Genomic DNA, 11916 nt, shown 5'->3' with positions numbered 1-11916 from the left:
TTCAGGCAGTCACCATTATTCCACTTGCCTGTCCATCTTCTTGTCAATTCCCACTCTCCCACTCCCGTCCCCTCCTCTCCTCTATGCCCCCAGAACGAGTCAAACCAGCTCAGCCCACAGCTCACACAGGCCGCGAACCCCGCTCGCGTCTCGACCGCCCTTGCGACGCCTGTAAGCTCCCCCGCCCCGCGGCACTGACCCAGGCCGCCGGCACAAACATATGTGCATGATCCCCGTGCGCGGCGAGCCGTGCGTGAGCTGTCGCGTCCGCGACAAAGAGTGCACGTTCCTCATAGGCCCGACGGCTCGGAAGCGCAAGCGGCCCGACGCGGGCCCGAGTAGTCAGCCCGAGAGGAGCAGGGAGCCGTCGTCGTCCGTCGGTCTCGACTGGGACGCCGCGCCCAGCCCCCGCGTTCCGCTCCAACCTCGCACCGACGACGGCGTGCCGCTTGACGACGAAGCCGAGGACGAAGAGACGCACTTTGTCGGGCTCGGCTTCTTCGGCCTGCTCCCGCGCGACGCCGGCGCCGCGACGTTCAGCCGACACGCAACCCTCGCGTTCCGGCAAGTCTCAAGCGATCCCCGCCGCCCCGCATACTTTATCAAGCACCCATCGCTCCTCTACGGACGTGGACCGAGCAGTGCGTCGGCCGCGCTCGACGAAGTACGCCGCCTCTGCGCCCCGGTTGCGCCCGACATCCCCGCCCGCGCATTGCATCTGTAAGTCCATCCCCCCGCCGCTGCTGACAGATTCACCACGATCACCCTCCCCGCCCTCCCGTTTGTGCATCCCCGGCGCCTCGCGCAGAGCAACCCACCCGCCCTCGTCGCAGGCATCGTGGCTCATTGTACGAGCTACATCCCCGAGATTAGGCACTTGCATCGCGCGTTGTGGCAGCAAGCCCTGCTCGCCCTCGAGGACGAGTACCGCCAGCCACGGCTGCGCACGCTCCAGCTTGCCCTGCTGATACTCACCTCACGGCCGAGCGAGAACGTGGGCCAGCGCGAAATTGGCCTTGCGCGCGTATGTCTCCGCAGCGGATGGCCTGACGCCAGGCGGCGGGGTGCGCGCACCTCCTCGGCCTACACATGGACTCGAGCGTATGGGCACTTCCCGCGTGGGAAGTCAGTGTGCGCACACAGATATGGTGGACGCTTTTCATACATGACAAGTGGCCTGCGTTGCTGTACGGCCGTCCATCAAAGTACGATTGACGCCGAGAACCTCCGCTCATCCAGTTTGCACCACAGTAACTACAATGTGCCTCTGCCGTCTGTCGGTGAGGACGCCTCGTCCGCCTCTTTCCTCGCAACATGTCGTTTGACACTCATCGCCGAGTGCGCCACTGTGAAGACAGTCACTGACATCAGCAAGCTCCTCGAGCGTTTCTTCAGTGTACACGCCATCACTGCACCTCAAGGCGAACTCACGCGCCTCGCGGCGCTCGAGGGCATTCTCGCCGACCTCGAGGCGTTTGAGGACGGACTCCCAGACCCACTACGCTCCACGACTGGGTTGGCGCCAACTGGCGTCCGTAAGTTTCTGTGCACGCCACACTGCCGACACCAGGCTCGTTCCAGCTCTCCCTCTGCGGGCTATACGTTATCACACACCGGACGATCATCGAAGCGCTCCCTTCTGGGGGAGTACACATCTCGCTCGCGCACTCTCGCGCCCTAGACGCATGCGAGCGTCTTTCCGCCCTCGTGCTCAGCCTCACAGACGCCGACCGCGCGGCATTCTGGATGCCCTGTAAGTCCCCGCCGTACGCGCTAACCAGACTCATCACACCACATCTCGAACGCCGCGAGCCTGCTTCTGCGCTTGGCGCTCGCGCACACCGACGGCGCGCTGGCATGCACCGCGTCGCTCGTGCACGGTCTGGTGGACATGTACTCGACGACACGCTGGGATATCGCCGAGGCCGCACTGCGCCGCATCGCCGTCGTGCTCGCTGTCGGGAGCCGCGAGCTGCCGCTCGCAGAGACGTACCGCACCGTCGCGGACACTCTCGGCATGAGTGCCGCGCCGGAGGGCGAGGCGACGGACCAGCTCCTCGAGTCGCTGGGCGTCGGCCAGGCGGACTGGCTAGACGCCGACCTCTCGTGGCTTGACTCGGCGATGCTGTTCGGCGCGCTGGATTCGGCGGGGTTGAGTGAGGTGGTATAGGCAGGGAAGAGAGATCTCACACATACATTCAGCGCTCGGTTGTCGGCATGATGCATTGTACAGCCTCTACGCAACTAACTGCCCCCCACGATCTCAAATGCACCCAGTTCGCCGAAAGCGCCTGTTACAGTTGCAGTGATCAGCGTGCCGTACGGCACGCGCCATTGCGAGTGGAACTGCTGCAGCTCCTCGGCGGGTACTGAGCCGCGGGCGGTGAGCTCCCCCCCTTTGAGCGAGATATCGGCGGGCAAACCATTGATAGTGACCGTCGCAGATCTGATCGCGCCGGGCGCACGCCCCGTCACGGTATAGTACACGCGCGAGTCCGCCCCGTGCTCTGGCTCGACTGTGAGCCTGAACTCCGGCTCGCTCGGAGTGACTCCCTTGCTGTCCCCGCCCACTGTCGCCTTAGCCGCCACGAGTGGCGGCAGCGCTGGCGTGCGAGGCGGTATGGGTCGTGGGGGCAGCGCGCGCTCGACGTCCACCGCAATCTGGAGAAGGCGGGTGTCGTCCCACCCGCGTCCCGCGAACGTGAGACCGAAGGGCATGCCGATGTCCTCAGCCATACCCATCGGCACCGTGACGGTGGGAATACCAAGATGGCGAAGAACGAGATTTCCATTTGCAACCCACGTTCCGTTACGCACGGCAATCTCATGCGAAGCGGGCACGATGTCTGCGTCGGCGGGCGCGGCATCGCAGCTCGCGGGCCACGCGAGCGCCGTGATCCCCTCCTCGTCCATCCATTTTTCGAGAAGCTCCCTCCGCGCGCGCTGCAGCCCGCGCAACCCCTCCTCCGCGAGCGGCACGTCCTCGGGGCTCCGGAAGCCGTGCTGTGCCAGCAGGCGGACGTACTCGCCCATCCCGAAGTCGGGCGTACCGACGTGGTCGGCAATCTGGCCGGTCGGCAGCGGGAACATGAGGGCGGGGTCGACGTCGGCGAGCGACGCAGGCCCGCGCCCGCCCGACTCAGCGTTCGCGCGCAGAAAGTCTTCGAGCGCATACAGGCACAGGCCGACGTACTCGGCTTCATCGTAGCCACGGGGCAGGAAGCCCGCGTCCTCCAGCCCGCCTTGCACGCTGCGCGGGAAGGGGAAGCGCTTACTCTCATACGCATCGACGACGGGCAGCGCGGTCTCGACGACCTCGGCGCCAAGTGCGCGCATGCGCTCCGCCGCGGCTTCCGCCAGAGCGAGCACCGATGGCCGGATGTGGATGTCCTCCTTGCCCAAATATCGGCGGGGCATGCCGATACGCATGCCGGCAAGTGGCATGTCTTTGGTGTGCTGCAGCGCAGCATACGACGGTGGGCGCAGCGCGGCTACGCGAGGGATCTCAATGGCGCGCTGAACGCGCCAAAAGTCGCCCCGGGCTTTGCTGTCATCCGCGACAATCACATCCAGCAGCGCCAGCATGTCCGCCATGTTGCGCGTGTGTGGCACAACCACGTCCATGGTGGGCACAAGCGGCCAGTTGCCGCGCAGCGACAGCACGCCCCAGCTGGGCGTGTACGCGCACAGCGCGTTGTTGTTGGCCGGCGCGCGGCCCGAGCTCCACGTCTCCTCGCCGAGCCCGAAGGCCGCGAGGCTCGCGCCCGTCGCGACCCCGCTCCCGCTGCTCGACCCGCTCGTCCATGCCGCCGGGAGGTATGCGGCATTGTACGGCGACGACGGGCGCCCGTCCAGCCCGCGCTGCATGCCCCCGTTCGCGAGCGGGGGCATGTTCGTGCGCCCGAGCACGATTGCGCCAGCCGCACGTAAACGCTGCACAACGAACGCGTCGCGCCCGCCCACGAGATCCGCGAACGCGGGAGAGCCCGCGCACAGCCGCATGCCCGACACCGCGAACGAGTCCTTCACCGTGTACGGGATGCCGTCGAGGCGCGACAAGGGTTTGCCGGCCCTGCGGCGCCCGTCTGCGGCGCGCGCTTCGGCGAAAGCCGTGCGCGAGAGGTCCACGACTGAGTTCAGGCGCAGTCCATGCCGGTCGTAGTATGCGATGCGGCGGAGATAGGCTGCGACGAGCGCCACGCTCGTGGTCGCCCCCGAGTCGAGGGCATCACGGAGGTCGGCGATGGAGGCCTCGACGACGTCCATGGTGGTTTTCTGGGTGAGCGATGTGGGAGGGTTGAAGCGATGATGTGGGTGGAATGTCGGATGGCGCATGTGAGACTGTCGGGACATGCCGCTGTTTGCCGTTGATGATGGAACCAAACAAACTGCATCATCGCACATTCTGCGGAAGTCTACAGTACGAACCCCTCCGCCCACCACGCAATCACAGCCGCGGAATCTCGGACACAGCTCCCCCCACACCTTGAAACGTCGGTATCGCGGCCGCGTGCCGAGCCCGCTGTAACCGCTCTGGCGTGATATCAAATACGCGCGGGAGGCGCTCGTCCCAGTCCCCCGTCTTCATCTGTGCCGCCAGGCCGCGCGTGCACGTAAGAATCCTAGCCATGCCGTGGCCGTGAAAGCCGGCGGCGGCCCACATTCCCGGCTTGTCCCGCACCGCGCCGATGAGCGGCAGGAGGTCGGCCGACGCTGCAAGCACGCCGCTCCAGACCCGCGTGGCTCCCTCGCCCTGCCCTTCAGTGCCCCAGCCCTCATACGCGCGGCGGCAGTATGCGCCCAGCCAGTCCGCCAAAGCGGGAACCACGACAGAGTCGTCCTCAACTCCGAGAATATCTACCCAGCCGCATAGGCCCGCGTTCACCGCTGTCGAGTTGTACACGCCCAACACAATTCCCGCGTGCGGCGTGTGCATGAGGTACGGCCCGTTCTCGACGCTGTAGGTGTGCCTTAGGGCTGCCGAGCCTGCATATGACGGCGGCGGGACCACGAGAGCGGCGTGTCCCCGGAACGGGGTGATGCTGCGTCAGCGCCGGTTGAGATACACGTACTGCGCGCCGATGCTTGCACCCTCTTTCTCGGTCGGGAAGAGGTGCCGCGTCCACGCATTGGTAGCCGCCACGACTTGGCCGGCACGGATGACGCCCTGCGTCCCACAATCCAGCACCCAGCCCGTCTCGTGCCGGAGGGACAGCACCGGCGCCCAACTGAACAGCTGGACACCGGCGTTAATCGCGAGGCGCATAAGCGCCGTTGTCAAGCGGTGGGGATGACACGACCCCGCCGGCCCGATGTTGGTGGCGACCGCGTGCGCCTGCCGTGACACGCGCCTCGCCTCCTCGGGGTCCGAGATGCGTCGCCAGCCAACATCGCGGCCCGCAAAGCGCGGGCTGGCTGCCAGCGCAGCGTGGAACGCACCATAGGCTTCGTCATTAAGCTTCGCCGCCGCGGCCGAGGTGAACACTGCGTTAGCGCCGCCGCACACGGCCTTACCCTCAAGCTTTTCTCCCACCCACAGGTCGACATCCAGCTTGTCACGCGCCACAATTTCCTGCGCCAGCGCCAGCGTGTCCTGCTCATTGAAGATGACCTCAAGCGCCTGCTCAGGCGTACATCCGCCCCCGCCCTCCTCGACGCTCCGGACGAGGCTCGCAAACGCCGTGTACCACGCCGGCGCAATATGCCCTCCGTTCTTCCCAGCTGGGGTCAGTGCGTCCTGACGCCCAATCACTTGAGCCCGACGCCACGTCGCGTGCCTCGAGTACCACCACGGTCTTGCCGACGCCGGCGCCGCCTTCCCGAGTGAGGTGGTAGGCGAGCGAGGCGCCAGTGATCCCCGCGCCGATGATCACAATGTCCGCGGACGCGGGGAGCGGGGCGTCACGCCCGTGATTCCACAGCGACGTGGGGCCGCGGTTCGTCGCTTGCCAGTGCGAGGTGGTGGAGACGAAGGGCTGTGGGAAGGGCGGCATGTTGTGTGGATGAGTGTAGTTGCAATGGTGTGTGACTGTGTTTCTAGTGCTGCATATCGGTGCCGCGGTGGGCATTGGTAGGCGAATCAGACACCTAGTCACCGCGCCGAGTTCGGTCATCACCGATGGTGCCAAGCGATGCCACGCACTTTGTAGGTGGTTGCCCAAGGCGATGGGCACCGTCAAGGTCAGCGGGGCGAGCTTCCGTACATCCAGAAAGCGGACGTGAGTGCAAGGTTCACAAAGGCTGCTAATAAGTGTCATCTGCGCAGCACGATGCTCCGCTGGCGGCCATGTGGAGATTCGTCACCGCACTCTGGGCACCTCCAGCTACTTCAGGTCAGGCAAGCGTCTGGCCTTTCAATCGGCTGGGAGGAGACGGCGAGGTTGGCGTGAAGATGATCGCCAGCATCAAGGTGCCGCGGTGTCGGTAACGGTTGGTCTAGGCTGGTCAAGGAAGTGAAAGGGCCGGAAGTCAGAGACACCTGCCATTCTTAGACCATACCAGACCACTGCGACCACGCATAGACGAACGTGCTAGATTCGACGCATACCGCTGCCGCCGTCGTTAGCTCCACTGTCCCCATGCTTGGTGTGTCCTCGTAATGTTCAGTAAAAGGATGGAATATCTCGGCGTAGAGGGGGCACCACTCCGTCAAGACCACATACCGAACTTTCTAGCCAGAACGCGTGCTTTACCCGCTGCCCCACGGTGCCCTAAGTCAAGCGCGTAGCACGTAGCAATTGAAGCGACGCGGGGTGATGCACATGTGCGCCGAAAGAACGAGCCCGGACCATGGCCCGAATCTAAGACCCCGAGATCCGGTGAACTTGCACCCTGAGCATCACCCTAGATAGCACTCTCCTCCAAGTCTTTACCTAACACTTTTGCCTCCTATCAGCAATCAGACGTCGCCTCACGACAGCCCGATACCGCCGTGCCCACCGGAATCGCTGGCGCCGACGCACGGACACATGCCTCTGCTGTGTCGCGTGCTTTCGGCGTCGACGGCCCGCCGTCGTTGTCGACGTCACCGATGAGTACCGACCGCGTTGGGTCTGGGGCGTCAGGACCCGGCCGACATCCCGCGGCACTGATAAGCGCCTCACCCAGCAGGCCTGTCGGCCGGAGCCGAGAAACGGAGTCTCGGACGAGAGACCGCTGATCGGGCCGTGTTCGCCACCCCTGTTATGGTCCGATTGCGCATGCTGTTTCTGGATCAATCTCGAGATTGCGCTGGGACCACAGCCGCTCAGCTCGCCAAATCGAGCCGTGAGCCCCACAGATCCCAGTCGCGAAGAGCCTGGGACGTGTGACTGTTTGTCTATGGACTGTGTGCTCTCAAAAGCGGTGGAACAGGCGATTGCACACGTGGGAGTCGAAGTGGCAGTCGCGTCCGCACCGAGGGCAAGCCGAAGTCTCGCGTTGTTTCTACGTCGCGTCACCTGGTGACACCTCCTCGCGTTCTTGGCGCAGCTGCGACAGACCCTGTGTGCATGTGCAGAGGGTGACGTGGTGGCGTGGGGATACATGGGGCGGGTAGTGCATGCGAGGGCGGGGCCAACGCCACAGGTAGCGAGAGGCCACGGGGACTGGCGGGGCAGTGTGGGGTGGGGAATGAGATGCTCCGGCCGACATGCCGCATACCTTGCTCTCCTCTCCCTCCCGTTCTCCCACTCATCACATGGCTCCTCTCTCTTGCTGACTGCGCGCGTCAGACACCAGCACACCGCGCCGAGTCTGTTCATGTAGCATATATAATGCCTGGAAGCGTCGTCTCCTCCTCCTCACTTACTGCGCACTCTCACCTCGCCGCCCGCTCCGAGCCAGCCCCTCTCACTACTCTACCTGCTTTACGCTATCGCGGTACCGCACCCTTCCACAACAATCCCTCCTGAGTGGCAATGATTACTGAGACCAATGTCGCCAAGCCCGCTTCCACCAAGGTGATGAACGGCGATGCCGCCAAGGCCGCTCCTGTGTGAGTAACCTCTTCTTCCAGCCGCTTTCCGGCCAGTCGGCGAGCAATGACTAACTAGCAGCGAGCCGTTCGCTACCTACGCCCACAGCCAGGCGACCAAGACCGTCGTTATCGATGGCCACAACATGAAGGTCGGCGACGTTGTCGCCGTTGCCCGCCACGGCGCCAAGGTCGAGCTTGCCGCCTCCGTCGCCGGCCCCGTCCAGGCCTCGGTCGACTTCAAGGAGTCCAAGAAGCACACGTCCATCTATGGTGTCACGACCGGCTTTGGTGGCTCGGCCGACACCCGCACCAGCGACACTGAGGCCCTCCAAATTTCGCTTCTCGAGCACCAGCTCTGCGGCTACCTCCCTACCGACCCCACTTACGAGGGCATGCTCCTCGCCGCGATGCCCATCCCCATCGTGCGCGGCGCCATGGCCGTCCGCGTCAACTCGTGTGTCCGTGGCCACTCCGGCGTCCGCCTGGAGGTCCTCCAGTCTTTTGCCGACTTCATCAACATCGGCCTTGTTCCTTGCGTTCCCCTTCGCGGCACCATCTCGGCCTCGGGTGACCTTTCGCCGCTCTCGTACATTGCCGGTGCTATCTGCGGCCACCCCGACGTCAAGGTCTTTGACACCGCTGCGTCGCCGCCCACTGTTCTCACGGCTCCCGAGGCAATTGCCAAGTACAAGCTCAAGACTGTCCGCCTTGCGTCCAAGGAGGGCCTTGGTCTCGTCAACGGTACCGCCGTCTCGGCCGCTGCCGGTGCGCTCGCCCTCTACGACGCCGAGTGCCTCGCCATGATGAGCCAGACCAACACTGCGCTCACCGTCGAGGCTCTTGACGGCCACGTCGGCTCGTTCGCCCCCTTCATCCAGGAGATCCGCCCTCACGTCGGCCAGATCGAGGCGGCCAAGAACATCAGACACATGCTCAGCAACTCCAAGCTTGCTGTTCACGAGGAGCCCGAGCTTCTCGCCGACCAGGACGCCGGTATCCTCCGCCAGGACCGTTACGCGCTCCGCACCTCGGCGCAGTGGATCGGCCCCCAGCTTGAGATGCTCGGCCTTGCGCGCCAGCAGATCGAGACCGAGCTCAACTCGACGACCGACAACCCGCTCATCGACGTCGAGGGCGGCATGTTCCACCACGGCGGCAACTTCCAGGCCATGGCCGTAACCTCGGCCATGGACTCGACCCGCATTGTGCTCCAGAACCTCGGCAAGCTCAGCTTCGCCCAGGTCACCGAGCTGATCAACTGCGAGATGAACCACGGCCTCCCCTCCAACCTGGCCGGCTCGGAACCCAGCACCAACTACCACTGCAAGGGTCTCGACATCCACTGCGGCGCCTACTGCGCTGAGCTCGGCTTCCTCGCCAACCCCATGAGCAACCACGTCCAGAGCACTGAGATGCACAACCAGAGCGTCAACTCGATGGCCTTCGCCTCGGCCCGCAAGACGATGGAGGCCAACGAGGTCCTCTCCCTCCTCCTTGGCTCCCAGATGTACTGCGCCACCCAGGCACTTGACCTCCGCGTCATGGAGGTCAAGTTCAAGATGGCCATCGTCAAGCTCCTCAACGACACGCTCACCAAGCACTTCTCGACCTTCCTCACTCCCGAGCAGCTCGCCAAGCTCAACACCACCGCCGCCATCACCCTTTACAAGCGCCTCAACCAGACCCCCAGCTGGGACTCTGCCCCACGCTTCGAGGACGCCGCCAAGCACCTTGTCGGCTGCATCATGGACGCCCTCATGGTCAACGACGACATCACCGACCTCACCAACCTCCCCAAGTGGAAGAAGGAGTTCGCCAAGGACGCCGGTGACCTCTACCGCTCGATTCTTACCGCCACCACCGCCGACGGACGCAATGACCTCGAGCCCGCCGAGTACCTCGGCCAGACCCGTGCCGTCTACGAGGCCATCCGCTCCGACCTCGGCGTCAAGGTCCGCCGCGGCGACGTCGCCGAGGGCAAGAGCGGCAAGAGCATCGGCTCGAACGTCGCCCGCATCGTCGAGGCTATGCGCGACGGCCGCCTCATGGGTGCTGTTTCCAAGATGTTTTTCTAAGCAGTCAATCACGTATCTCTCATAGGATAGTATCACGCAACTTGTTTGAGTAGCACATGCATCATTGTACCATTACACATAACCAGGAGCTGAAGGAGGCCGATGAACCCCGCGTTTGCCGACCATTCTCCTCTCGCATCCGCCCTTCATACTCAATACACGTAAACAAACTCGTCGTTCTTGAAATCCGTAAGGTCGCCCAGCGCTGACGTGAGCACTTTCATGCTGCCCCGACTTACCCTTCTTTCCAAGCACGCCGTCGTCCGCGTAGTCCTCGTACTGTTGGGCCATGGACGTGTCGCGAATAAACTCTGGCTTGCCGGCCGCGATGCGCTGCCGCCGACGCTGGCGGTTGAGGAGGACGAGGACGACAAATGTCGCGCCGACGCACACGAGCTGCGCGGCAAAGATGCCCATGCACCCTCGCAAGCCTGGAATATAGTAGGGCGCATCTTTGGCGTTAAAGAGCATAGGCCCGAGAACGTTTCCTGCCGCCGCGCCGCACTGATACAGCGCGAGCAACGCCGACTTCTTCGTCTGCCCGCCCGTGTTGGCCATGAGCCACGCGATGAGAAGCGGGTTGCACCCAAACACGCTCGCGAGGAGGTAGTATCCGAACAGGCCGATGCCTTGGCGGAAATTGCCGCTCGTACCCTCGGTGTAAAGGAGGATGGACCCCACAAGACACGGGATCTGGAGGACGGCAAGGGGAATGGCCTTGTTCGCGTAACGCTGCGCAATCCAGCTCGCGCCAACGATAAGGATGAGCTGGAGTGCGCCGAACGGGATGTTGAGGAGGTTTGAAATGTACTTGTCGAACCCCATGTTGTTGATGAGCGTCGGGCCAAAAGCGGACGTGATAGCCGCCCCAGCGTTAATAAGGATCGCAATCCCGACAAAGAGGTACGACTTGGGGTCGCACGCGACCTCCCACAGCTGGACCCACTTGTACTCGTTCGAGCCAACGCCGGTCTGATTAGCGCGCAAGCGTTCTTTGGCGAGCGCCTTTTCCTCGGGCGAGAGGAAGCGGGCCTTGTCGACTGTCGAGTCGATCCGGTACCACGCGAGCGGGGCGGAAAGTAGCGTAAGGCCGCCGCAAAGGATCGCCAGGCCCTGCCATTTGAACAGCGGCCCGCCGTCGGCCATGTGCGCGAACCCGTACCCAAACACGGCGGCCATGATGGACGACAACCCGTTCGTGCCATACCACAGCGCGACGCGCAGCGGCTGCTCGGATCTATTGTCAGCAAGGCGTCAGATAAGAGCATGCTTACCGGCGGTACCACTGGGCAGTGAGGATGCTGAAGAGAGGGAGGCAACCGGCCTCGAAGAGGCCGAGGAAGAACCGTATCGCCATAATGGATGCGTATGAGTTCGCGGCGCACAGCACCGTCTCCATTGTGCCCCAAAGCACGATGAGTGTCGTCATGAGAATGCGCGTGTCGACCCGCACGACAAGGTACGAGCTGAATGGCTGCCATGCAATCTGCGCGAACGGGATCACGCTGCTTACCAGCGAGTACTGCGTTCCCTGCAGTCTCAGGTCCTGGGACAAGCCTAAGAGATTCATGATGCCGAGGTCTGGCGTGAGTAACATGTCAGGCTACGCCCAGAGCAACCCACTGGTTTTGTCGAGCGCCTGCATGAAGTACACGACCATGAGGGTGATGAGGATGTGCTTATCAGTCTTGCGCAGGATAACGCGGTTCTGCCATCAGCGCGTTCCGCACTGCGACGCACCTGCTCCTCCGTTACATGCAGCCGTTGCTCCTGCTCGGGGACGGCGTCGTGCTTGCTTTCGACATCCTCGACGGTGTCGCCCTCGGCCACGTTCGCATTCTGCAGCGGTTGAAGCTCGACGTTGTCGCGCATCGCTTCGTATAT

General features: G+C 63.7%; 4 protein-coding genes across 4 annotated transcripts; 2 read left to right on the top strand and 2 right to left on the bottom strand.

Moving 5' to 3' along the window:
• Positions 1-83: 83 nt before the first annotated feature.
• Positions 84-2170, top strand: COLE_04422 (uncharacterized protein; the record flags this gene model as incomplete). The annotated part of the gene is made up of 8 exons (XM_065626348.1): positions 84-171; positions 204-720; positions 751-1024; positions 1057-1205; positions 1240-1338; positions 1372-1535; positions 1571-1766; positions 1798-2170. The coding sequence occupies 8 exons, from the start codon at positions 84-86 to the stop codon at positions 2168-2170; spliced, it is 1860 nt and encodes a 619-aa protein (XP_065482429.1).
• Positions 2171-4447: 2277 nt separating this feature from the next.
• On the bottom strand, positions 4448-5993 carry COLE_04421 (uncharacterized protein; the record flags this gene model as incomplete). Its single annotated transcript, XM_065626347.1, has 4 exons — positions 4448-5042; positions 5073-5484; positions 5515-5721; positions 5753-5993. 4 exons carry the CDS (start codon positions 5991-5993, stop codon positions 4448-4450), a joined length of 1455 nt encoding a protein of 484 aa, XP_065482428.1.
• Positions 5994-7898: 1905 nt separating this feature from the next.
• Positions 7899-10032, top strand: COLE_04420 (uncharacterized protein; the record flags this gene model as incomplete). The annotated part of the gene is made up of 2 exons (XM_018425828.2): positions 7899-7975; positions 8037-10032. 2 exons carry the CDS (start codon positions 7899-7901, stop codon positions 10030-10032), a joined length of 2073 nt encoding a protein of 690 aa, XP_018276715.1.
• A 152-nt stretch (positions 10033-10184) lies between these two features.
• Positions 10185-11904, bottom strand: COLE_04419 (uncharacterized protein; the record flags this gene model as incomplete). The annotated part of the gene is made up of 5 exons (XM_018419651.2): positions 10185-10237; positions 10272-11269; positions 11307-11613; positions 11656-11740; positions 11773-11904. The coding sequence occupies 5 exons, from the start codon at positions 11902-11904 to the stop codon at positions 10185-10187; spliced, it is 1575 nt and encodes a 524-aa protein (XP_018276716.1).
• Between the last annotated feature and the right edge of the window lie 12 nt (positions 11905-11916).

Source organism: Cutaneotrichosporon oleaginosum (assembly GCF_008065305.1).
Source record: "Cutaneotrichosporon oleaginosum strain ATCC 20508 chromosome Unknown ATCC20508_contig03, whole genome shotgun sequence".
Lineage (NCBI taxonomy): Eukaryota > Fungi > Basidiomycota > Tremellomycetes > Trichosporonales > Trichosporonaceae > Cutaneotrichosporon > Cutaneotrichosporon oleaginosum.
Note: the sequence above shows the minus strand (reverse complement) of the source record. Positions and strands in the feature narration are given on the sequence as shown.